Here is a 27,217-nt window from a genome sequence, read left to right as displayed (position 1 = left end):
TATGATTGATAAAACCTTTTCCAAAAGAACATATTTTATTAGGGGAACTTAGGGGTGGGATCAAGAATACCAAAGACACCACCAGGACACCAATAATTTGATATAGTAGAAAGAGCATTGGGCCAGGAAATGAAAGATGGGTCCAATGTGATATATGTTTTTTTCCTGGGTTTTGGTTTTCTCATCTGGAAAATGAATAATCTGCATAATGAGTAGTTCTACTTCTGTCATTGCAGAATTTTGTCCTGCTCACCTGGATGGTCTTTTTTTGGAAAGGGATGGGGGGAGGTAGGGGAGGGGTAGGGGTAGAGGGAGAGAGAGAACCTTAAGCAGGCTCCAAACCTAGCATGGAGCCTGACACAGAGCTCGATCTCACGACCCTGAGATCATGACCTGAGCCGAAATTAAGAGTTGGATGCTTAACTAACTGAGCCACCCAGGTGCCCCTCACCTGGACTCTCAAGCCTTTGTTCTGGCCTGCTTTTCTTAGCTCTTTCTTAGCTCTGAGTGGGCAAAAACTTACCTGTGTGTCAATGAGTTCAGCCTCCTGGGGACTGGCTTGACATTCTTGGTGCCAAAGATGCCATGAGTTATCCCACCCACCATCACATCAATCAATGAGCCTTTTATTCCCACCTGGTTTGAACCTTCCTTTCTCCTGCCTTGACGCCCTGGGCCTACTCTTTATGGTATTTGCATCATAAATATTTGCAGGTTACACATTTATTGCAGGTAACACATTTGATCATGATTTTGTGATATATTCTCTTTTCCTGGAGTTTTGCAAGGAAAGGTTGCATAAGAACAAACTCTTTGTCTTAAGTTCCACACTACATAACCAGGTCATATTACAATGCTTGATGCACAAGACTCAATGACTCAATAAATACTTTACAAAAATAATGTAGTTTTTTTCCCCTTTCTTAAAACATAAAAAAAAAATTAGGATTTTCAAGACTTGAGTCCCCCTACTCTTTTTATATGTATTTACTGGTAATATATTGGTGGAGAAAAAAATTGTTACGATGGTATTAGAATAAAATAGATGAAATGAGGTCCATGTTCTTTTCCCATCTATTTTGCTTTTATTTTTTCTTTTGGAAAAGTGCTACTACCTGTTTTTATGTCCGACCTTCCCGCAGGCTTCTGAACCTCCCACTAAGACATGAGCAGAACTTCTGCCACTCTGAAGCCTTTTAGTAGAATTATAGCATTATGCTAATATTGGCCTTTTATTTTAAAGCCTATTTAAAACCAGTCCTCAGATTTGCCCCTAAAATACCCCTGTGCCCCCCACCCCCTATCCAATCTTAGGCAAGTGCATGTTGGAAGCCGAGACGCCAGCAAGGTGCGTCATGACTAAAGAACATTTGGTTTAAGGTGGACGTTTTCTTGTTTTTGATACACTTCCATTGAGTTATTTAGTTTTAAAAAAGTTACTCCAAAATTCCCTTTCTCTTCCACCTCCTTAAGCCCCTGTCTGAACTCTCACAGAAGTGATTAAACAGTTTCACAACTCCAGCGAAAAGATTATGCTTAAGTCACATTCATATTAAATAAGTTATATATAAAAACTGCTTATAACGTTTACAACTCAGTCTTTCCCTCTTTGCTTCTCCTGGAAGCGCAGGATCTGGGTGTAAATCGAATCCCACCCACTATGGCTTCCAGGTTCTTCTTCTGGCTCCTTTGTCCTCATCCTCCTGCTGACATCACCCCTCAGAGGGATTCCAAGGAGCTCTGCGGGCATTTTGGATGGCAAGGTGGCTTCAGACGGCAGTCACCCGGGCCTTGTGTGCACCTCTAGTGTAATTTATGGAAAATACCCACGTGGTATATACAAATATCCATGGATGCGGGTAAGACGAACTCTGCCCCGGCGGCAGATCAGCGCAGTGCGTTTGTGTCAAAATACCGGAGGTGACATCTCCTTAGTACTCCCTGGCCTCTTGGAACTGCTTGATGTAATCTTCGTCTGAGGGGCTCTCCGTGCACTTCTGTCCATTGTTGGGAGGCCGGGCCTCGTTGTATCTGCTCCAGTCGCCCTTGCAGATAATCCAGGGCAGGACGTCCACCTTGTAGTGGAGCTCCGCTGAGAACTCGGTGCTGATGAGGTTGGGCGTCCCCGCCCCTTTGCCCCTGGTGATGAGCTGCATGTTGTCGCCATAGCAACAGTGCTGGGCGGCCAGCGTGGTGCTCTCCAGGGACAGCATGGAGCGAATGCAGTACCGGGCCGTGGGCTTGTAGATCTCCAGCTTCTCCTTGGGCCCACTGGCGTCCTTCCAGCGGAAGTCCTTGCGCTTAATGCGATCAAAGATGTCCGCGGTGCTGTAGGCCACCTCGGTGGGGTAGGAGCACGGGCAGCTGGGCAGGTCATTGATCACCTTGTGCATGTACTTCTTTAAGAACTCACTTTTGCAGCTCATCCATCGCTCGCAGCTGTCCGTGTCTGAGAAAGACCACAGAGAAACCCGCTCACCACATGCAACACCGGGGGCAGGTTAACACTGAAGTCAACTCCTCTCCTCCCAGGGACAACCCCTGCTGTCCCCTGGAACCACCAGCCCTCGGTTTGGTCATGCTCACCCCCCTTGAACTTGGGAACTTTATTTACAAGGCAACCTCCTCCCCACTTTATACTATGAAAAATGTTCAGACACAGAAAAGTAGAGAGATGATACATCAGCAGTGACTACCTGTCAGCAATCACCTAGATTTAACCATTACAGTTGCTTCATCGGTCTTGTTTCTTGAAAATATATGATATTATTATCCCTGAATTTTAGTAGGCATCTGGAAAAAAAGGGAGAATAGGGGGCCTATAACAAAATGAACAATAATACAGGGCAATTTTGAATCTCCTCTTTAAGTATCTGGTGACAAGGTAGAAAGTGCCTCAAAGGCAAACTGGTAGGACTAAGTTTTATTTGTGCCACTCACCGACAGGTTTAAGCTAGAGCTGGTGGCCTAATCTCTTAACCACAGGCACTGGAGGGTGACAATCCCTGTAAGCAAATCCATATGATAAGATGCCTCAAAGAGGAAGGGGCTGGTAGCCCTTGCTTTTAGGGAACTTAACATTTAGGCCAGAGGCCACTGACCTCTAGGCTTCCAGCCAGAACCTGCCCCTAGAGGTTGTTGTATTTGGACCTTACAATATTAAAAAATGCTGAATTCATTGCTAATTAATTAATTGTTGAAATAATTTAAGACTTAGGTGGTTCCAGTTTATTAATGTGGATTCCTGGTTTTATTTGAAAAACCAAGATATGTTTGTGCTGGTCCTGCCCCCAGGAACAGGCCACTTGTACAAACCAAGGTTGAGCAGAAAAAAATCTGCTGGGGTTGTCTGGGGGTGTGGAAAACATTCGGTGTCACCGGGACAGAGTTTATGGGGAAGGAAGGCTGTTGGTGTCAGATTTTGGGGCTCTTCAGTGCAGTTTAGGCTTGTTCAGAGGACACTAGGGAACCACTGAAGGTTATTAAGGACAGTGAGCTATTGGCTGAGCTGTACAGGAAGAAGATATATTCAGTGCTGGTATCAGTTGCAAGAGTCCAGGTGGGAAGGGAGAGAACAGGAGGGATCAAGCGTGCTCAGAGAGTTAGGGCCACCGGGCCTGGGTGGGCTTGAGGGGAAGGAGGAGAGACATCAGGAGTGACTCCCCAGCTCTGACCCAGGTGCCTGGGAGGCTGGTGGTGCCCGAAGAAGGAATCAAGTGGCCAGGATGGGGGCAGGGTTGGGGGCAGTTTGGAGGAGGGCTCAGGCTTCTTTCTCTTCAGTGGAATGAGGAAGAGAGAGATGGGGCGTCTCTCAGGAGCTCAGAAAGGCCTGGCCTAAGATGAAGAGTGTGGGATTTTGTGTTCGGCTCCCTGGGATCGAATTCCAGCTCAATGGAATTAGTAGCTCATGCCCTTGTGCAGGTATAGTCTCCCTCCCAGTATCCTCATCTCTAAACTGGGGATGAAAAGAACGCCTGTCTTCTACAGTGCGATGAGGATTAAACTGCAGGAACGTAGGGAGTCCTCCGCACAGGTTCCAGGGTGCTGCCGGTGGGGATGTGCTAAGGCTCCACTGGGGCCTGAGTTCTAAGATTCCAGCCCTGTGAGCCCCGGACTGAACAGTAGGGAGAGACTGCAGGCTCCCTCCTGGGAAATGTGTTTCTGCAAAGCCAGGGAGGGTCTCCTCCATCAGGCAGGTCTTCAGAGACAATATTCAGTGAGGCCCTAGAAAATGGCTTGGTTATTTTCCTTCCAGTGTGGAAGGTCATCATAATTCATGTACCTACAGAACATACACTGACTCATTTTTATCTATCAAACTTGGTAGGTGTTCAGTGTGATGGGCACGTTCTAAATGCTCTGCCAATATTAACTCATTTAATTCTTTTTTTTTTTAAAACATTCTTTTTTTTTTTTAAAGATTTTATTTATTTATTCATGAGAGAGAGAGAGGCAGAGGGAGAAGCAGGCTCCCAAGGAGCAGGGAGCCCGATGCGGGACTCGATCCCAGGACCCTGGGATCACGACCTGAGCCGAAGGCAGACGCTCAACCATCTGAGCCACCCAGGCGCCCTAACTCATTTAATTCTATAATAGCTCTACAAGGGGGCCCTATTACCTCGTACCATTTTGCAGATCAGATAACTGAGGCACTACTAGGTTGACAAGTGACCCTGTGCAGATCAAGCTGTGTCCCATCTCGGCGAGGCTTCTTCTGTTTGTCCTTCTCTATCCTCATTCCATGTTTTCCCTTGCCCTGGAAGGTTGTCCTATGTGGACTCTATCAATGGGCTCCTTGAGCCCTGACTTCTCTTTGGGTTGAGCCAAAGGGAGGACCTGGCCAGAGACCAGGGGCAGAGAGGAGAGTGAGGTCAAAGTATTTGTTCCTGTGGTTCCTCCCTCATTGTTGCAGGTTGGCTACATCCTTCTGAGAGCCCCAAGTGCTGACAGGTAGCCCTCTCCACACAGCTACTCTGGTCCCTTCAGGCCAAGGGGTGGTAAGGGCTCCCCACTGTTCTGTCCAGCCCTTCTTGGTATCCATTCTACCCTGCTCATCACAACTTTGCCAACAGACCCTCATCGAATGCTCCTCAATTACCTGATTCCAGTGTGTCATGTTTGTTCCTGCCCAGAACCTGATTGGCACCCATCCTTGCTCATCTCTGTGTGTCTTTAGTCCCACCTCAGGTGTGGCTTTGTGCTACTGGACCTATCCTCTTCAAAAAAGCAAGCAGCTACCTGTTGCAAGGTGTGCAATATGGAAAGACCTGAGAAGCTCTCTGCCCCCAAGAGACAACCTTTGTTGCTCTACCATTTTTATGTAAATTTCCCACATTTAGTCTCTAATTTCTTTTGGGGTGACAGGGGTGGGGTAGTCAAATGCATTGTGTTTGCAGAAAGTTCCTGCCAAAGGTAGTTTGTGCATATGAAGGACTGAGGTTGAAGCCCTGGGTCACACAGGATGTCCAAACTGACTCCTGTTTGGCCGAGGTTGAAGAAGTTTTGGGTGGCACACAGACATGTGACAGGAGTCTCACCTTTCTGCAATAAAGAATTGCATCCTGAAGCACATGAAGCTATTTTTAAAAAGGAAGCTTTTCCCTTGCACCTAAGTAGTCACTTGCAATTTGGCTTGGTTCATGTGGATTGTGTTTGGTCTAGCACTTTCGAGCAGACAAGTAGCAGGGTATGCCAAAAGTTTACAAAAAATGTATGCGGTAGAGGGAGACAGTCACAATACTGAGAGAGCTCCTTTTCCCTCCTTTTGCTACAGAACCGAGACCAGCATTGCCTGACTTCTTGGGGACACTCAGTGAGGGCTGTCAGAAGAGATTCCATGTGGCCTGAGGCCCCACTGGAGACTGAATCCATGCTGAGGAGAGAGCGGCCCTGTCCCACTTCTTGCCATGGAAGTTGGATAGTAAGCAAGGCGGACACAGAGGCCTCTCTACTCTGCTCAGCCTGCTGCAGGAGGCACGGGACGGCTCTCTCTTGCTTGGAGTATATTCAGTGAGCAAGAAATACGCTGGGAGAACTAGACCCCATAAGAGGAAAATGAAACACTTAAATGGATCCTAGGACCGGATGGCACTGCAAAGGCAAAGGAATCTCCAAAATAGTAAATCAATATTTGGATTAGAAAAAAAGGGGGAAAAAAAATCTCCTTACCAACTTCAAACAGTTTGGTGGCATTAAACTCCTCGCTTCCGGCCAGGAGACTCACTTCGGTGGCAGCTGTCCTGAAGGTGTCTTCAATTCCTAAAAACAGACAGGAGCTCATTTTTCCCTAGTTATATGGAAAAAGTGACCCCCCCCCCCACCTCCCCAGCAAATTAAGAAACAAATACACCTGAACAAAGCCTTTTTTGTATTCATTACTACTCTTGGGTAGGAACTTGCCAGTGGAGAAACAGTAAAAAGCAGGTAGTAGAGCATAAAATATATTAAACCCCCAGATACCATTTGCAGCATGAAATCAGATCCAAATGTGCCTGAATGAGTCTTAAGGAACTCATTCACTAGGCCCCGGAATAGGGTTTGGGGCAGGAGGGGACACGTGTCTGTCTACAAGACTGTCTGTCTGGTGGTGTCAGGGTGACAAACTGGATTAGAGGCAGTGGTTAATATTTTGTCTAGTGGTCAATACCAGTTTTCAGGACCAACTGACTGGGTTCAAATCATTCCTAGCCTGTAACCTCGGGCAGGCCACTTAACCTTCATGTGCCTCAGCTTTCACATCTGTAAAATGAGGAGATACAAATGCCCCACCTCATAGAGTTAAATGCAATCAATGAATTATGTGTAAAGAAAGCACTTACAGCAGTAAGTGGTGAGTGTTAGCTAATAATTTCCCCAGGAGTATTTTCTAGCTCATTTTGAGGATATAGCAGTCCATAGCTAAAGAGCAGATACCTCACATTCTAGGACGTCTAGCACTGCCCATGATGCTTCAAAGAGAGTAAGCTGGGCTTGTCATTACTTGCTCTGAGTGGCTGAATCCAGTTTGTTTCCTACTTCCTGGTTCCCCTCTCCCTCCCTCAAGCTACCACTCCCATCCAGGCTTCCCTTACAAACAGGATTGCTGTGCTAGCTGAGGCATCTGAGGAGGCCAGGGTGGTGGAACATGGTAGTCTATGCTGGTGGAGAACCTTGGCTGCCTGCGAGGCATGACTTGATTTCCTTTAAGGGGCTCTCTCTGGCTTTATGTGAGGCCCCTTGAACTTATTTGCAGGGTTGACCTAGGGGACAAGCTTTTACAGTGTAATCACTTCCAGGCGGGGGTGGGGTGGGGTGGGGGTGGTTATTGCCTGCTCCATGATTCTTTCCAGTAAGGCTGAGAATCAACAAACCAAATAAAGAAAGAGATCCTGTAAGAAAAAAAATCCTTCATGTTCCAAAGGAACCCTGAAACACTGGACAGATGGCCCAGGAACAGAGAGGCAGAAAGGATGGAAGAAGGGCAGGGTCAGAAGAGAAGAAAATGTATAAGCAGGGCTACTGGGAACATTGCTCTAGGTGGTGAGAGAAAACAAGAAGGAAACATTCAAAATGGTGGTCACCGGGTGGTAGACTTGGATCCGGGTACCAGCTCGGGACAAGAAAACAATAGGCAAGCCCCTGAGCCCCGACACTAAATGCTGTCTGTATCCACGGGTGGCTGAGCCCCATATCCTTCCTCCTGGTGGCAGTGGAATAGATTAATTGTTAAGACCATGGACTCTGGAATCAGACTGCCTGAATTCAGATTCAAGATTGATCTCTTGCTGCTTGTGTGACTCATGCAAGTTAACCCCATGCCTGTTTCCACAGCTGTCGAGTGGGGGCAATAATAAACACCCACTTCATGAGGCAATTGCAGGGAAAATGAAATAAGGCACATGAAGACCTTAGAAATTTGCTTGATTCTTAAGTCCTCAAAAAATCCTATTCTCTATGATCTTCATTATCATCTTTTTTTTCTTCTTCATCTTCGTATTCTTTCTCTTCCTTCTTTGTTGTCTTCCTCCTCTTCCTCCTTCTCTACTTATTTATTATTTATGGGTTTATTTCCACCTATCTAAATCCCATCACATCAGACTTCCAACTCAGCTTCATTATGATGAGCATGAGAAAGATCAGGAAAAGCATCTTGATGGTTGCTCCACTTTCTGAAATCCACCCACATGCCTGACATAGACCAGAACAGCCACTTGTTAAATTTCAGCCCCATTTTCTACATATGCTCTTTGCTAACATACACATGCCCAATCTGATCTTTCCTCTCTCCCCTCAGAAACCCATTTGCTCTTCTGCTTCTTCTTCTTTTTTTAAAGATTTTATTTATTTATTTGAGAGAGAGAGAGAGAGCACGAGAGGAGGAGGGTCAGAGGGAGAAGCAGATTCCCCACTGAGCAGGAAGCCCGACGTGGGACTCAATCCTGGGACTCCAGGATCATGACCTGAGCCGAAGGCAGTTACTCAACCGACTGAGCCACCCAGGTGCCCACTTCCACTTCTTTTTTGTTTCAAATCTCAGCCTTATGGTCTGACAACTGAGTTCTAGGAATAGAAAGAGGAAGTCTGGGGGCGCCTGGGTGGCTCAGTCGGTTATGGCCAGACTCCTGATTTTGGCTCAGGTCGTGATCTGAGGGTTGTGAGATTGAGCCTTGCATCAGGCTCTGCATTGAGTGTGGAGCTGGCTTGAGATTCTCTCCCTCTCCCTCTGCGCCTCCACTCACTTGCACTCTCTCTCCGCCCCCCCAAAAATAAATAAAGAAAAGAAAAAGGAAGTCTGTATCAACCTCACACCCAAAAAACAAATAATCCAGTCAAGAAATGGGTGGAAGACAGGAATAGACATTTCTCCAAAGAAGACATACAAATGGCTAATAGACACATGAAAAAATGCTCCATATCACTTGGCATCAGGGAAATACAAATCAAACCACAATGAGATACCAGTTAGAATGGTTAAAATTAATAAGATAGGAAACAACAAATGTTGGCAAGGATGTAGAGAAAGGCAAACCCTTTTACACTGTTGGTGTGAATGAAAGCTGGTACAGCCACTCTGGAAAACAGTATGGAGGCTCCTCAAGACGTTAAAAATAGAGCTACCCTACAACCCAGCAATTGCACTACTGGGTATTTACCCCAAAGATACAGATGTAGTGAAAAGAAGGGGCACATGAACCCCAATGTTCATAGCAGCAATGTCCACAATAGCCAAACTGTGGAAGGAGCCGAGATGTCCTTCAACAGATGAATGGATAAAGAAGATGTGGTTCATATATACAATGTAATATTATTCAGCCATCAGAAAGGGTGAATACCTACCATTTACACCGATGTGCATGGAACTGGAGGGTATTATGTTAAGTGAAATAAGTCAATCAGAGAAAGACAATTATCATATGGTTTCACTCATATGTGTAATATAAGGAATAGCATGGAGGACCACAGGGGAAGGGAGGGATAACTGAATGGGAAGAAATCAGAGAGGGAGACAAACCATGAGAGACTCTTAACTCTAGGAACAAACTGAGGGCTGCTGGAGGGGAGGTGGGTGGGGGGTTGGGGTAACTGGGTGATGGGCATTAAGGAGGGCACGTGATGTGATGAGCACTGGGTGTGATATGCAACTGATGAATCATTGAACACTACGTCAGAAACTAATAATGTACTCTATGTTGGCTTATTGAATTTAAATTTAAAAAAAAAGAAAAAGGAAGTTTGGGCATGTGGGGATCAAACTTTCTCTGAAATATCTTTCAGATGAAGCCACTCAGAATGTGCCGTTTCTTGGAAGAACCCGAGATCTTATTTTAAGCTGGTATTCTACCTGGCAACTGGAACACATGTAAAATGCAAAACTACAGACCAGGAGTTGGTAAATTGTTTTGTAAAGGGTCAGAGAGTAAATATTTTAGGCTTTGTGAGTCACATGTGGTCTTGGTTGCATATTTCTTCCCTCCTTTCCCCTCCTCCTTTTCCTCCTCTTCTTTCTTTTCCTCTTCCTTTTCCTTCTTCTTGACCCTTTAAAAATGTGTATGCTGTATAAAAACAGGCCACACTTTGATACCCAACTGCTACAGACAAACACAATTATTTTTTTACCCCCAATATGGCCTCTCACCAAGTTTACAATTAGTTTAGTTTTTAAAACACTGACAATGCAGTTTATTTTTTTTTAATATTTATTTATTTATTTATTTTTGCTTTTGAATCTCTGGATTTTAATGCATTTGCCCAGAGTAGGCAATGCAGTTTAAAGTAATAATTAACTGGGGGCGCCTGGGTGGCTCAGTCCGTTAAGCAGTTGACTCTTTTTTTTTTTTTAAGATTTTATTTATTCATTTGAGACACAGAGATACAGAGAGAGAGAGCATGAGCAGTGGGAGAGGCAGAGGGAGAGGAAGAAGCAGACTCCCCACTGAGTCAGGAGCCCGATGTGGGGCTCGATGTGGGGCTCGATCCCAGGACCCTGGGATCATGACCCGAGCTGAAGGCAGACGCTTAACCATCTGAGCCACCCTGAGCGGTTGACTCTTGATTTCAGCTCAGGTCAGGGTCTCAGGGTCCTAGGATTGAGTCCAGCAGGGAGTCTGCTTCAGGATTCTGTGTTTCCCTCTGCCCCTCCCCCCATTTACTTTCTCTCTCTCTCTCAAGTAAATAAATAAATCTTTAAAAAAAAGTAATAATTAACTGCCAAGTTTCCTGTTTCCTCCCATGGAGCCTTTAGCAACTCTCCCGCCTCACCGACAGGGCTACCAGCATGGTTTTCCTGTACGCGTCTGTGAAGTCTCTCATCCTGGCTTCCTTATCAGACCATGAATGTCTCTCTGCATGTGTCTCTTCAAGGCACAACAAATCCCACATCAAAGGCCCAACTTAACCAGAGCCCCTCCTTTAAATTAAACAAGTACGCTGCAGCATTGTCTTCTACGTCATGGCCTTTGCAATTGTGCATAAGACTCAGAAAACCCATGTTTTCATCCATTCAGCTCATTACTCATCTCTTGTTTCAGTCTGGTCAGAATTCTTATTAGGGAAATGGTTGTCCTTTAAAAAGTCATTTTCTCAAAGGTCTAAATATAAATGAAAAATTTCCCCTTGAACTTGGAGCCACTCCCCTGCATAAACCCACCTGGGCAGTTTGGACGGTCACACGTCCTAGATTCTGTTGCAGTACATGCGTAGCCACAAGACCTGGTGCGTTTCTGGTTGCCATTCCCACAGGTGACACTGCAGACAGACCAGAGACTCCAGTCGCCCTCACCATCTGTGGAATCTGGAAGGGAGTCAGGGATACGGTCACCGGCCTCGCCCGAAGAGTCCCCAAATCCCCCTTGTCAAGTAGCCTGCCAGTTGTCTTCTCCCATCGTTCTCACCGTTAGAGGGGACCAGATGCCAGCTGGAGTCAAAAGGCTTGTGGCTCCAGAGTTCATTTTAGGGATTAGCTTCATGAGAGCAGGGACTCTGTCTGAGGTTTTGAGCACTGTGGTGGTCAGCACGTGGCCAGGGCCTGACCCCTAGGAGGTGCCCAGTAAGACCTTCATGAGAATGCATGCATTTGTAGAGTATGGGATCATGCAATACTATGGTAGGTAGTTTCCAAAGATGACCACCATCACTTCCTTCCCTCCCCATACATACATTCATCGAGAGAGCAAGAGCGAGCGTGAGCAAGTGAGAGAGAGAGAGAGAGAGAGTTTATTTCCCCTTCCCTAAAATCTGAGCTGACTTCCACCCTAGGAGCCTGGCAGCTTCCGACTTTCGCTCTGGGCAATCCAGTCACTCTGAAAGAAGCTGAGGCTAAACCTGTAAATCATGGGCCACCACATGGAAGAGAGGAGGCACATGAGGGGCCTTAAGATACTACACAGGTGAGTGAAGCCTTGTTGAACCTTCTAGCCCCTCCCAGTGGACAGCTAAATAGAGCAGATGCCATGGCGAGCATGGCAACTGCCTCGTGGGGCCCTGCCTGAACTCCTGAGCCACGGAATCAAGAGATAATAAACTGCTGTTGTTTTAAGCCACCGAGTTTTGGGATGGTTTGTTATATAGCAGCAGATAACCGCTACATCATGGTAAAGCTAGAAATGATCCTTCGAGGTCATCACTTAATATCTATCCAATGAATATTTATTGAGCCCCTTTGTATGCCAGGCATAATTCTAGGTATATGGGAAATATTAAATAAAACTGTCAAAGATTTTTGTCCTGGTGGAACTAATATTTTCGTAGTAAGAGTCAGGCAATAATTAATCAACACAAAATGAGTAAGTTACACAGTATATTAGAAGCCAAGAAAAGGTATGGAAAAAAGAAGTAGACCAAACTAGGGGGGCCCGGGCATGTGAGGGGTGTGAGGAAGGTCGGTATATTATCAAGAATAGGTTTCTCCTTTTAAAAGTAAAGAAACTAAGTCCTAGAGTGATTGTGGGGGGACTTACCCAAGGTCATAAGGGTAACAGAAAGGAAAGTTGGGGTCCTAGTGCTGAGCCCTTGATCTCCACAGCATGACTCCCTCTGCAGCATCTCTCCTCTGTAATAATTTCTCCTGGTTCCTCCAGATCTTCCTACAGCCTTGGGGCCTCTGCCAGTGCCAAGCTTGGTGCTATAGGCATGTGCTTTGCTGGGAAGGGGTCCTTTCGGTTCCTAACAGGTCGTGGTGATCATTATTATGTAGGCCTGGCAAGAATGTAGTCCACACATGTTTCTACCTGCAGTGTGGGCTCTTTGCCAGACTCCCAGGCTGTTGTTTACATGGTGCTCACTCTGAACACTCCTCAGGCAAACACAGGGCCGCTGAGTCTCCTCAGCCCATTAAATGGAGTTGGGGGTGGGGAGTTGTTCATGGTTGTATTCTCATCCCTAAACCCAGAGCAGAGAGTTTGCCCACAGGGTCCCCATCCACTTCTCCTCCTTCCCCAAAAGGAATCTTTTTGTATTTTGATCTTCTTCTAAAGAAATGGTTTTCCAGCAACACAGCCAAGCCAGATGTTTGAAACTACTGTCTCATGTGAAGGAGTTGGGCCTGTTTCCCCAGTGTGAGCCTCTTCATCTCTCCCATCTCTTACTAGGCATCAACACATAGAATTGGGGAGGCAAGCTGCTTCCGGAGGGAGAAACCACCTTGGTAGGGGCAGCTGCTGCTTCCTCCAAGACCTCTGGGGTCTGGTATCTCTTGGTAATGTCCCCAAGAACATCAGAGATATGCCTGGAACCATCATGACATCACACTCTCATCAGGGGGAGCATTCAGGTGCAGTGGGTAATTGGCACACATGAACACACTCAACCACATCCTACACATACCACCAAGACCAACTTTGTTGAAGGGAACAACAACAAAAAGTCACAAATAAAGATTGTACTGTCATTAGACTCATCAAGGGGGTGGTGGGCCAGTTAGAAAAAGTTTATTAAATCACATAGGTAGAGTTCCTGTCACCTACATGGTGGGTACATAACCAATGATGCCAAGTGGTGTTCCTGCTTGGCTCAGCAGAAGCAATGGGACTGCAGCCTTCTAGAAATCTCTTGCAACCTTTCCTTCCTGTTGCAGTAATATGGAGAGATAATTTTGGGAAATATCCTTGAACTTTGAGACTTAAGCATTAAACCTGCCATGAGGCTTATATCAGAATCTTTGCACAAGGTAATTTCTGGTCTTGGTTTCTTGGATCTAAATTACTACATGTTAATACTGTGTCAGATTATGTGAAAAATGACTTCCATAATTCCTCTCCCCATATCTACCCTTTGGTTACTTTCCTCTCCTGCTGACCCCCAGCCTAGGCTATGTGACTTGCTATGGCCAACGGGAAAATATAATGCAAACAAAGCCCGGAAGAAAAGTGTTCGTGCGTTAGGGTTTGCCCTCTTGCTGTAGAGAACTCTTCCAACACTATGTGAAGAGCCTGGGCTGGCCACCTTGAGGGTGAGGGACAGCTGGAGAAAGACCCCAGCCAGCCACCTGTCCAGCTGGGGCCCCACTGCTGAGGGAAGCCATCCTAGACCATCCAGCCCCAGCCAAGCCAGCCCAGAGCTGAAGAACAGTCCAGGCAAACTGCAGATTCTTAAGAGAGAATATGTTTGTTCTTTGAAGCTACTAAATTTTGGGGGTGGTTCCTTAAGCAGCAAAAGTTAACTGTTACAAATATACCATAAAATTCTCCCTAAAATATGCTTTCTAGATGGCTAGTGGACTCTGGAACAATGAAGGGTTTATTATCCCAGTAAGTGGCTTTCTTCATGTTTTTATTTTAAATGCTCACAAAGCCCTTTATTTTACAAACTTAAAACGTGGTCCCCCAAAGTCGGGCACAGAATAGATCCGTCGCCACGTGGCTAATCACTTCTATTAGGCTAGTGAAGAAGGGCTAAGCATGTATGTCAGCTCACCATCCTGAAGGCTCCGTAGCAGATTGTCTCAAGATGAATGTCCCAGGAAAGACCCTCCTCTTGGGGAATCTCTATTTGTTTAATGTGTGCGAAGGACAGAAGGCTTTGAGGGCAGTGTTCCTTTCTGCTTTAATAAAACAAGCCTGTTCTCATTTGCTCACCTGCCAGGGAGCATCGCTCAGAGCAGAAAATGAATGTGAACAGCAGTAATTGCTAAGATGACAACAATGACAGTAAAAACCAGTCCCTGTGACATCAAAGAGTTCAGCGAGGGAAGAAAACAATCTGCAGTGTACTGGGCTGAGAGCTGGGTTTCAAGCATGTCATTTGAAATTTTAAAGTAGTGATTAAGCAGTTTCAGGGCACTAGAGTTCTGTGGGTCAGTGACAGTGTCTGGGCAACTGGAGTGATTTGGGTCTTGACTTGGTCATGGGCAAGCCTCCACCACTAATCTTAGATGAGAGTGGCTACCAATTTTTGAGGGCCTGCTTTAACCAGCTTCTCTGTCTAAACATACTGATTAAACTCCTATAATAATCCTGTGGGTAGGTGGAAACATCCACCTTTTATGGATAAGGAAACTGAGGCTCAGAGAGGTTAAGGGTCTTGCCTAACGTCACACAGCTCAAACCTGGCAGAGCTGGGATGAGATGTGAGGTCTCTCTGTGCCTGCCGTATGCTGTTCTATATCCCGGTACCCCTGCAGCTATAATTCTGGCCCACACTGGCCTCTCTTTTTTAAGACATCCACTTAAGCCTTGACAAAACTCACTGTGAACTCTATTAAAATAGGCCTATGACCAGGCAGAGAATTGTAAAGAACGGAGTCCCAAACCCAGGTTATTGTAAGCAATACCCATCTGGTTTCATTATGCGGGTTATTCAGAACAATTTTGGGAATGGTATACAACTATTTGACAGAAAAATATTTGTTTGGACTCTTTCTTTGTCCTTGACGATACCTTAAGTATCTCTACAGAAGGCATTTCAAATGTAGCACCTCAAATACAGTCCAGAGTGGAGCCAACTCATGGTCACATCATGTTCCCACAATCACCAACTAGGTCTAACTAACTTCCACCAACTTCCACCAAATAGGTCTAGGTGTTTTATAACATAGTCTAAGAGAAGAGAAGCCTGGGCATTGGGACTTTAAACAACTGCTCAGGTGAGTATAAGGAGCAACCAAGGCTGAGGACTGTCACTCTGGAATAGTGGTGCTCAGTGCACCAGAGCCCCCTTGAGGGCTTGTTCAAACACAGATTTTGGGGACCCAGCCCAGAGTGTCTGATTCAATAGGCCTGGGGTTGGGGCCTGAAAATTTGCATTCCTGTCACAACCTCAGACCATGCTGATGCAGTTGACTTGGGGTTCACTCCTTGAAGGCCATTGGTATAGAGGGAAGGAGTTGGGGCCAGGATTGGTAACTTTAAACACGCAATCGGGGGATTCTGATAGGGAGGGTCTGAGCTCCATTCTTCAAAACAATGTCCCCTGTGTGCTAGGCAAACAGGTTAAGCCAGAAACCTGTGACATGTCAGACTGGCACCCAGGGATCCTCTGGGTTTCTCTTGCTTTCCCTCCCATTTCTGTCTCCCAAGTTAAGCATGCATTTCTAGAAACCACTCTACTGTCTGAAGGGATATGTTATTTTTTATTCCCCAGAGAGGCAGAATAACAAAGTAGTTAAGAGAACAAACTCTGGGCTCAGATTGCCTGAGATGAATCTTAGGTCTTGACCCTTGAGGTCAAGTTGCTTCACTTCTCTAGGCTTCAGTTTTCCCATCTGTAAAATGGGGTACCTGCCTGAGAGAGCTGATTAAATAAGCTAATATATGTGAGATGCCATGAAGAGGCAGTAGTGCATGGGAAGTGCTATATAAATGTTGGTGACTTTCTCTTGGAAAATAGATAAACTGGACTTCTGGGAAAGGGGAGGTTTTACAAGCCTCCTGGCTAGAAGGAGTATGGGAGTTCTCTTTTTGCTCCCCTAGCATCTGATGTGTATCTCTACCATGGCACTGTTTTCCTCTATCACTCAACTTTTCTCCCTTGTCCACAGACAGGTGAGATCCTCTTTATGGAAGGCCTGTGTCTTTCTAACTTTTGGATTCCCAGAGCCTAGCACGGTGCCAGTCACAAGGCATGCTCTTAAAAAAAGGTCTTCCTGTTTTGGAAGTTGCTTAGTATGGTTATTAGCGACAGAAATGACAGCTGGTCTTTCCACTGAGAAATGGAGGTAAGGGTGAGAGTACAATGGTGTAAGACAAGTCATTCCCGTCATATAACATTTTTTCCTAAGGCTGCTTAGGAACCACAAGAACACCGTCATGATGGAGGCATGTGTATGACCTCAGATATTCTTATAACACAAGGCAGGCTGCCCGATTCCCCATGAAGCCTTGCCGGGTCTCTTTCTCTTCTCGCACACCCAGGATGTGTTTCCCAGCTTTCTTTGCATCTAGATGGGGCCATGTGACCACGTGTTGCCAACAGAGTCTGAGCAGATGTGATGTGTACCGTCTCCAGCCTGAGGTGGTTAAGAGCACGTGTGCCTTTTCCAGGCTCTGCCTGTCTGTCTCCTTGGCTGCTAACCAAATGCAGAGCATCTGGTGCGTAACTCAGGCCCTGGCAGCTGGTAGAGCTCTAAGAGGGAAGGAACCTGGATCCCTGAATGACAGAGTGGAGCCCAGTTTCCCCCACTCTGTCTCCCACACCAACTGAAGTGAAAAGGGATTTTTATTATTTAAGTCACTGAATTTGTAAGGTGCTTGTTACCTCCCCTCTCCTACTCTAAAAACATGGGGAACTGGAAGTCCCAACTTGGCATCTTGATATTTATTGGTGGGGAAGCCTTCCTTTGACAACCCGCGAAGCACGCATTCCTGTGGGTTCCCACGGGATGCTCCACTGCCAATGTCAAGCAAGGAAGCAGCTGGACACATCTCTTTGGACTAAGCTGATTTTTAGTATGAAATATACAAGGAAGTTAATTTGGCAACTTCTTCATTGTTAGAAATAAAACCAAAACCTGGGGGGAACCTCAAAGACCCCTAACTAAAAAAAAAATTCTCTCCTAGGATAATTGGTATGATTTAAAAATTATAGTCTTTTCGGAAAGATGTGGCTGTTGGTGCCTCCTTGGGGCTTCTGTGGAACAAAATCTTTATGAGGTATGCCTCATAGAAGACCCAAAACCACATACTGTAAACTGGGTTTTGCTTGGCTCCATGTCCATTAGGTCTCATCATCCTCATTTATTCTCCCCACCAATTTTGTATCGCTGAGTGGTAAACTCACCATATTCTGGCTGCTCTTTGGTTTCAAAAGTCCGGTGGCCCGGGGCTGGACGGTCCCACCCCCTGGGGGGGTTGAGGAAGTTGCTGTCATCTGAGGTACTGTCGTACTTATAGTCTTGGTCCCCGCTGTTGGCCCTCGTCAAGGACAAGGACCTCTGCCACCAGGCCCTCCAGTCGGGGGATGGGACTGACCAGCTGGGCTTATTCTCTGGATGCTGATCTTTATCTGCTTCAGAGTCAGGACCGTCCACCACCTCTATGGTGACCTGAAGAATTCAGAACAGGCCAGAGTCAAAGAGGAGTCTACAGCCTCCAAACTAGGTACCCTCGGAAGAAAGTCTAAGAGAGCAGAGAGAAATGATGGATGCGTCCCTCATGGAGGAATGCTGAAACTACATGGGGATGCAGGATGGAAAACACCCAGAGATGGCCCAATGGGCCCATGACCAGATAGGACTGATGTACATGGGCCTCAGGCTGGGAGGATACAGGTCATCACTGGAGTTACTGATTTACTGAAAACTACATTGTGGGGAAGTCTTTAATTCAAGGAGTAAACATGTACTATATGTGTTCCTGAGGTAACACAAGAGTAATTACAATAAAACCAAACACTTATTGAGCACTAAGTCTGTACCAGGCACTGTTCTAAATGCCCTACATATATTGATTTATTTAATCCTCATAACAACCGTATACGGTTGGTACTATTGATTGGCCCCTATGGTTGACCATCTGCAAAGACGGCCCCAGCAATTCAACCCATCCTTGTAGGTATGTGCTACGCCTCCCATTAAGAAGTGATTTCCTCTCCCTTTCATTCTGGCCTGGTCTTGTGACTTACTTTGTTCAGTAGAATATGGTAGGAGTGACACTGTGACAAGGTTTTGCAGCTTCCATTCTCATTCTCTCGGAATGTTCCTACCACTAGGGTAAGGAAGCCTTACACATAGAGACCACGTGGAGAGAGAGGCCACCTGGTGGAGAACTGAGGTACCTCAGCCAATGGCTGACTCCAGGGCCCCAGTCATGTGAGTGAGGCCACCTTAGATGCTTCGGCCCCGTTGGGTTATCACAGCCAACACCATGTGGACCAGAGACAAGCTCTACTGGCTGAGCCCTGTTCAAATTCCTAACCCACAGGACCGTGAGCAATCCGATGGTCATCGCTTCAAGCTGTGAAGTTTTGGTTGCTAGACAGCAACAGGTTAGCTTTTCACAGAGAAGTTAACAACTTGTTTAAGGCTCACACAGCTGGTCAGTGGCAGATGTGGATAGTCGAGCCCCAGAGCCCATGCTCTTAACAGCTTTGCCACCCTGCCTTCCAAAAAGTCACAGAAGTACTGTCCCCTGCAAGTAGGGGCACGAAGGCCACAGAGGCTGGTGGGGGCTGGCTGCCTCAGCTTGTGTAGAGGTGTGAGCACAAGGTCCTCAAGATCCACAGCTGTGGCTTTCACTCATCCCATATCCTGACCCTGTGTGCACACTCCTCAACCGACCCTCAGGGTCAGAACAGAGAATTCCAAAGCCAAGGTTAGAACTTGCTCTCGAATTTACAGAGCCTAGTTTTGAAGTCACAGGGCTGGAAGAATGCAGTTTCTTGGCTCTGAGAGACAACGTAGAGAAACTTGTTTAAAAAATATAATAAAAGACTCGCTGGGTTCCTTTGGCCATCACATAGCCCTTGCAACACCCCCTGGATGAGTTGCGTGCAAATGAATCAGAAACATGTGCTTTGAGTAATCAGCGCAAGATGTACTGGGCAGATGCGTTTCCAGTTTTGCCCTAACCCAACATCTGATAGAGTTGCTGGGATGCTCTGCCAAATTGCACCAGGGTGTGCCCATCCCTGAGACAAACATCCCCTTCCTTGTGTGCTAGGCATGGGGAGATTTGAATTCTCCTTACTTTGACCTTCCAAGGAAGTTGCCGGGCCGATGCCGGGCCAGGGCTGTGACCTTGTGTGGTCCAGATACAAGGTCAAGAGTATGGCCGTCAGTCCCGGAGTGTCCTTGGCTGCAGCCAGCCAAGGGAATCTTTTTTTCTGGTGTGGGATGCCTAGATGGGTAACACTGGCTTTATTCTGCACAATCACAATTCTCCACTCTTGTAAGCATCCCTTGCATATTTATAAGTAATTATGGAACTTTTAGAAATCTTTCAAAAAGGGGAAAAAAGGGAATCATATGTCTTATATCACTGCTGTTTGTTGGAATGTCTGGTCGCTGGAGAGTGACTGGGACCCACACGCAACTCTGGAAGGACAAGTGTCCCAGGAGTGCGAAGCTGGGCGGGGCAGAACCGAGCCGGGCAGTGACGGGGCAATGCTGAGCCTTTGGAGACATAACCCTTCTCCTCTGCAGTCTCGTCCCCCTCTGCCTACAGACAGAACAACTGAGCCGCAACAATCGTCTGTAAGGCTATTAAGGGTCTCGGAGGGGAGAAGCTGCCAAGAGCCAGGCAAGCCTGCAATTATGGTAATGAAATCAGTCTCTGGGTAGAAGATAAGGGGGAACATGCCCAACAGTTTTGGTATTCGTTTGTATTCAGACTGGAGTCAAAGGGATTGCCTAAGCAAAACGTGCCCTGCAATTTCTCCAAGCCGGGAATAAAAACAATTTCATGATTTAAGCTATTACCGTCAATACGATTTCTTTTTCCAAACCGTTGCTCAGATCCAAACAAAATAGATTTGTTGCCTGGCCAGGCAATAAGTAGCAAAATACAAATTTACTCCAAAAACTATATCAATGACTAAATCTCAACAGCTTAGAGGTTTCTTTTTCCCCTTTAATTTCTGGCCACTGCCCCAATTGAATTAAAAACAAAACAAAACAAAGCCCCAAAAAACAAAAAAAAAACCCCCACAAACCTTAGAATCCACCCTTCCCTACAGTTAATAATGTGGAAATCTCATACTGATATCAAAAGAAGAAATCTAATCCTGAACCTGAAATTTTATAGGCATCCAATTAAAGAAACTTAATGAGCATGATCAGTGGCTTCTCGGATGGCGGGGATTAGTTTTATATTTCCTGTTGCTCTCATTCTGTTTACATGTTCTTTAGCATCAAAGAATGTGTTGATAAAGATGCCTTAAACAATACTCGATGTGATGAGCTGAAGGTGTGGGAGTGAGTACAGCAGATTTCCAAGCCAATAAAGATGCTAGACCTTACCATCCTTTCTCTTCCTTTATACACATAATTGAGGTGTCTTAGTATATTTATTTCTTCTGGACTTCCATACCATGAGTCAAGATAGTACAAGCAAGAGAACTCTTTCAAAAGACCCAAGTCCAACAACTGGCAGGATCTTGTCAGCCCCCCAAAAAAAAGAGAGAGAGAGAAAGAGTCCAAAATAGCTGCCAGTTTGGTGTCCAAAACTGGGAAATGAGGATAAGATCCTATGAAGTGTTACCAACTTCTTTCCTCCTCTTGACAGTTAAGACATTTATTAGAAACAAACACTTTACACTCAGTCTCAAAAGTCTACTGGTTATTCAATGAATGACTGAGAATACAGAAGCCTTGACCTCAACTCAGGAGAATCTTCTACAATCTCTTAGCTCAGTCCTCTAAGCCTTGAAAGCTATGGTGACTAGGTAGGCATGGGTCAGTATTTCCCAGACAGGAACGTGAGCCCTAAGGTGAAGTGATTTCCTCAGGAGCACAGAGCATCCAAGGACAAGAAAACAAATCTCCAGTGAAAGGCCCGGGATTATGCCACTCCTCCTTCCTTGACAATCGCTGCAGAAAGGGCACAAAATGGACTATGGAGATATATCATCCCCTCCTTTCAGACTCACTGATGCTCTAAAAACAACTATGGTAACCCAGCTAACGGTGGTTAATGCTTTGAGACTTGCAGCGTGCTGGCCCAGATATTACTGCTTGTTCTCCACAAGTTAGATTTGAATTTCAGGCACAGAAACTGGCATGGAGAACTCACGTTCCTGAGGTGAAGAGCGAGGAAGGTATAGAGCTGGTCTCAACACTAGCTCTTGTGATTCCCAATTATGTTACACGTTTCATCTGTCATCTCAATCTATGGTCATCACCAGCCTGCGTCCACTCATTTGGGGAAGCTTACCATATACCTGTCCCTCTTGCGAGGTGCTTCACATGGATGCTCTCACTTCATCCTCATAACAACCCCTGCTTCTGTGTAGTGGTACTGCAGAGGTACTCATGGGTAGTATTATCATGCCCATTTTTTAGACAAGGAAAATGAGGCACAGAGAGGCCCAGTAACCGGCAGGAAGCCATTGTGGCCAAGCCTGGCAGACACGGTGGTGGCACCTGATCTCAAGTGCAGGTCAGTGGGCTCTGTCATTCATGTGCTGGACAATATGCCCCCGTGAGAATCTCCACAATACAGGCTTGTCCCAGACGTATGTGGGGCCATGCTTTGGGCACAGAGATTTCCTGGTTCTTGGTTGGCCAGAGCTGCCGTTCCAAAAGTAGTTTAGAGAAAAAGGGGGGGGGGGAATCAAAAGTAGAAGCACATACATTTGTAGCCTGTGGCCAACCCATCTGATTGTATCCGTGGCACTCAAGAGGCCGATGGCCATGTAAATAAGTCTTTGCAAGGGGAAAAAAGATCTGTAGATGACTATTTTAAGTCCCCCTCAATGGGAAAAAAAGAAATAAGTATATTGGTTGAAATGAATACTAACCTCGGCTTGATCCAGAAAAGAGAAATAATTGGTTGTGAATAGCTACTGTGGTAATGAATTGATGCAGTAAAGCCTAAAAATGAGCTTATTTTAGAGACTTTTGTCTTTGCTATCTGACCATCAGCTGCAGACCAAACACCCAGCCAACAAGACTAGAGTTCGAGTCTAACGTGTCCTGGGAGAATTTCCTTTCTTTCCTGAATGATTGATTGATTTATTTTTAACAAAATCCAACTTCTACTATTGTTTCAGATTTAATATGGAGATTGGGTTCAGGAGTTTGAGGCTATTTCTTTCTAACTTGTGCCTCCCACTCACTTCCACAGCCCTAAGCCAGTCCCACCTGGCTTGGAGGGGAGGGGGGTTTAAAAAAGCTCCAAAAAGCTGGGCTTTTTAACGGATTTTCCTTCCCCAAAGTTAAGAGGTCCAGGAGGGAGGTGACCCCTTGTGCAGGCTCAGCAATGTCACTCTGGAAAGGTGTGGGTTATTTGGCAGGAGGGACGGCAGACCCTAGGCCTAGAGCGTGGGAAACTTTTTCAGACACTGGAGGGGATGGGGGTGTTGTTCAGAGACAGGGTATCAAATTCCTGTTCAGCTCCCCGGCTTCAGTGAAGGACAGCTAGGTGGGGGCGAGGGGCAGGTTGCCAGGGGAGGGGGGAGACAAGGCCAAGGGCCCTGGCAGCGGAAGCCGACCCACTGATGCGCCCTTCACCTGTCTTCACTCTGCTCCCCAGGGAAAGAAAATGCTTTGACGGCCCTGGGTGATCACTGGGGCTGTCTGCTTGGCTGAACCGCCCCGTGTCAAACCAGTGCATTTCAACAAAAGATCAGTGCTGTAAGGAAGGGGTAAGGGCTGCCAACACAGAACCCATCACCCCCTTTTTAGAAAGCACCTCATCTTTTAAAGGACCACCAGGGAACTGGTTTACTCAGGTGCAGTGGTGCATGGGGCTGCAGCAGCCAGCGCTGTGTGTGTGTGTGTGCTTGTGTATGCACACTCACACACACACTTACACACAGGCCTAGGCTGCGGCTCTCAGGGAGAGCAGCTGCTTCATTCTTTCTTTGAACATCTTTCTGAGTGACCTTTGTGGTCTTCCAGAAAGAGAAGGCCAGAAATACAGCTCAATTTTCTTTTCTTTAGGGCCAACAGGTCATCAGATCAGTAAAACATAGGCTGCTCCCCCTCACCCCACTTGCCTGTGGAAGGCTAACAGCCATGAGGATTGTACAGAGCAGACGTGGAGTGGCCTGTCTAGGCAGTGGACAGAAAGGTGGTAGTACTTTAGTCTTCATGGGCTTTGCACTCTAACAGGATCTGGGTTGGTGCACCATTAAATGTTGAATCCATTCTGCCCATAACTTTGATATTTGCAGCTATGGGGAAGCCTACGATCTTGGGAGCTATGGTGAACTTTGCTGTCCAAAGGCCAACTCAGGAAAGGGATGAGGACATCCAGGAGCGGCCCTGTCCTCTTCCCAACCTGTGTTCCAAAGCCTCCCTTTCTGAAGCAGCACCCGAAGGCGAGTTTTTGTTCCCGTGCTGGGGTGATGGTAAGATAGAGTGAAAACAAAGCACTGATTGTTACTTTGCCCCTGTTGTAAGTCTATGTAAACGTGTGCCTTGGGGTCTCAGAGGGGACAAGGCAAATAATTTCCACCTGTACCATCTCTGTAGTCCTACCTTCATGACAGTGCAGAGGAAAGCTGCCTTTTATAAAAGTGCAAGAGCCTTTGCCAGACTCTCGTGTGTGGCCTTCTCATAACTCACCTCCATTTTCTGCCCCTTTGGCTCATTCTAGTTCTCTCCACATCCACCAACTCCAACAGCCCCTCACCCTCAGGAAGCCAGGTGGAACTGTTCCAGAGCATTCTTCACTTCCCATCCGGCTAAACAACATAGATGAGGATGATTTAAAATGAATTGGAACCCTGGGTGCTTTACTGACTTCACGCACAGATTGATCCATCGTGTGAGCTGTAGAGGGCTTAGCACTTCACGGTTGCCCTGTCCTTCTGTTTGGAAAAGGAATCTGGGTTTCCTGGGCCTAAGGATTTCAACCACTGTTCTTCTCTGACATTTAGGTTCATGTTTTAAAAAGGCCCAAGTGAGGTCTGGGGAATCCCAGACTCATGGATTTATCTAGGAGAGAGGCAGGGGATCCTGAGAAATTCTGCTCCAAATTTGGTTCTTAGGTAGAGCCCCATGTACTTAGTAACTTTCCAATGAGAGGACACTCTCCCTGTAACCTTCAGTTCCCAGCATCCAGGCATTTTCTTGTAACTTAACATAAGAAATTCTTAAATCTGGGGCCCCTGGATGACTCAGATGGTTAAGCATCTGCCTTTGGCTCAGGTCATGATCTCCAGGTCCTGGGATCAAGCCCCATGTGGGGCTCCCTGCTCAGCGGGAAGTCTGCTTCTCCCTCTCCCTCTGCCTCTCCCCCTGCTTGTGCTCTCTGTGTGTCTTTCTCTCTCTCTCTCTCAAATAAATAAATAAATCTTAAAAAAAGAAATTCTTAAATCTACTACATTAATAGCTCAATCCTCAGCATTAAACCCCACAGTGTCATTTCCCACCTGTGCGGGGGGAAATGTGAGCCACAGCAAGCCTAAAATTGTTTTGGGCATGGCCTAAGCTCCCTTGGAGTGAAGGTGGTCTGGTCCTGAAACCATAAAATCTATAAACAAAGAAAAAAAAAATCACTTCCTGTAGGTAAAGGCCCAATGGGGAGCACTGTCGAGTAACAGTAAGGAGATGTCTGCACCTTTTTTTGCCAATCTGCACCTCCCCTAAATGGATCCTTTGTTCTTTAGCAGAGAGCCATGTAACCACTTCCTGGAGAGAGAACAGTGGAGCAAAAGGCCTGTTTTTCCAATTAATCAATTAGAACAATACAAGACTCCCTGGAAATGTTAACAGGTGCATGCAGTGATTTCTGTTCATGGGTCATCAAAGAGTGACCTCCGAACATTTTTCATTTCTGGACCCTCAACATTATCCTGCCCTACTTCTTCCTGCCTATTCAGACCTGTTTACAATGGAACATAGCATTTTTCCTCCTCTGTCTCCATGTTCCCTTTGGCACTGTCTTGGGTGGTAGCTGGGACCTTCATACCTATGTCATCTCCTAGATGGAGAAGGTCGTACACTTCTTACTTTCCCATAACCCTAACACAGCAGTTTATACCCAGTAGGAGCTGGTCAACATTCTAATTGGGGCATGGTCTCAGTGACATTTGTTAGCCACTATGACACTGGTGTGATGAGCAAAACAACTCTGACCAAGGAAATCTGATCTAAAATGGTGTCATGCAGAGAATGTTAGTCTGGAGAGAGGGACAGTTAACTTAATTAAGGATCAATTGCTCTGAGGTCAGGTTCAGGAACTTTCAGCCATGTAAGCTAATTGGAATTTGAGGCAGAGGGGAAGAATAAGAAAATGCTACCCTTTCCCAAATGAAAAGAATCAAGAACAAAGCTTAGGGGTATGGAAGCAGGCAAATGAGGACAGGAGCTACAACAGGGATGAGGTTGACTTGTTGACTAGTCCTCTTCCTTGGCTATCACGGGCACCATCTCTGGGAAGACACAGAATGAAGTACAAGCAAAAATCAAAATCAGGTTTGTCTCTGAAACATGGATTGGTAGGGTGACTATTCTCAGGAGCCCAAGAGCCTAGATTTGAACTCCAACCACTTTTACTAGCCATGTAACCTTGGGCAAACCAAATAGGAACTTCCTGAGTACCTGTTGCTTTACTGATAATGGAAAAATGACGTTGTGCATCTCCTTCATGAGGGTGCTGGAAGAGTCAAATCAGATCAACATTTGCTTTGTAAAGCATGTCTATTTCAGCATAGATGAGGGTTATTATTTTTAATCCCACACACACTTTTCCCTAACCTCCCATTTCCTTCAGCTTCATCCCAGCCCATTTTAGCGGTACAGATTCATGTCTCCCCTAGGAACTTCTGTTCTCACCTCCCTTCCTCTCATCCAACTTTTTGAACCAGTCATTTACATTTTAGAGCAACTGAAGTGTTGTCACCTCCTGAAGGAGTTGCTGGTGTCTGAGGCAAGCTAAGAGATATTTGAGCGCTTGCCTTCTTGAGTACCTTTGAAATCATACTATACTTTGCTGAGTGTGCTTTCCATGTTAAATTGGCCCTTTTCTACAGCTACCATATTTTATCAATTTCAGGGCATATAATTTTGCTTTGTTTTTACATTTCAACATCTCTGAGAGCAGGATGTATTGTAATCCTTGGTGTGTCCTACTTTAATTATCAGTGTTTTCTTTTTTTAGTGGTGCATAAAATAAGGGTGCATCTCCCAATCAAGGATGTCACACAGATGCAGTACAACACTGCTCTTACAGAGATGATATGATTGCTAACCAGATTCGTAAGGGGGTGAGAAAAAAAGTGAGGTGAGGTAGTAGTTGCTTTGGAATCAGATCGGGACACAAAAAGATAGACTGTTTCATTTTCTTCCACCTTTCAACTCTTGAACGTTACCTGGATATTTGGATTCTGCCCATTGATGTCAGCTTTGGAAAGATCTGGAAAGTTTGGTAGATCAAGGAGAAAGGATCTGGGGCCATCTCTTTGCAGTGAAGGGTGCCCAGGCTGTTGCCGGAATCGCTGTCTGGGGAAGGGTTGGTGTGCAGCCTGGTGGTCCAGATGTTCCCCTGCTGCTTCTTTGGAGAAAGGAAAGCTCGTTTCTGATGTAGCATCACTTTCCATGTGGAGGTTATTCTAAAACAAACAAACAAACAAACAAGCAAACGGACAAATAAATAGGAGGCACATGATTTGAAAATACCCCCCTTAACAGTCCATTAAATTC

At 46.0% G+C, this 27,217-nt stretch overlaps 1 protein-coding gene across 2 annotated transcripts in view; it reads right to left on the bottom strand.

Annotated features, from left to right (window-relative positions):
* Window positions 1-707: 707 nt before the first annotated feature.
* The window catches only part of ISM1 (isthmin 1), a 69,147-nt gene continuing 42,637 nt past the window's right edge, over window positions 708-27,217 (bottom strand). For both annotated transcript variants that reach the window (XM_006741618.3, XM_081833242.1), the window contains exons 2-6: window positions 26,887-27,126; window positions 17,689-17,953; window positions 11,126-11,269; window positions 6,169-6,258; window positions 708-2,449 (exon numbers count right to left, since the gene is read on the bottom strand). In XM_006741618.3, the coding sequence (XP_006741681.1) occupies window positions 1,932-2,449; window positions 6,169-6,258; window positions 11,126-11,269; window positions 17,689-17,953; window positions 26,887-27,126 (1,257 nt within the window). In that variant the 3' untranslated portion in view covers window positions 708-1,931. The remainder of the gene's footprint in view (window positions 2,450-6,168; window positions 6,259-11,125; window positions 11,270-17,688; window positions 17,954-26,886; window positions 27,127-27,217) is intronic.

The sequence above is a fragment of the Leptonychotes weddellii genome, chromosome 10 (assembly GCF_054177405.1).
Source record: "Leptonychotes weddellii isolate Sample4059 chromosome 10, ASM5417740v2, whole genome shotgun sequence".
Taxonomy (NCBI): Eukaryota; Metazoa; Chordata; class Mammalia; order Carnivora; family Phocidae; genus Leptonychotes; species Leptonychotes weddellii.
This window is presented reverse-complemented; position numbering and strand designations above follow the sequence as displayed.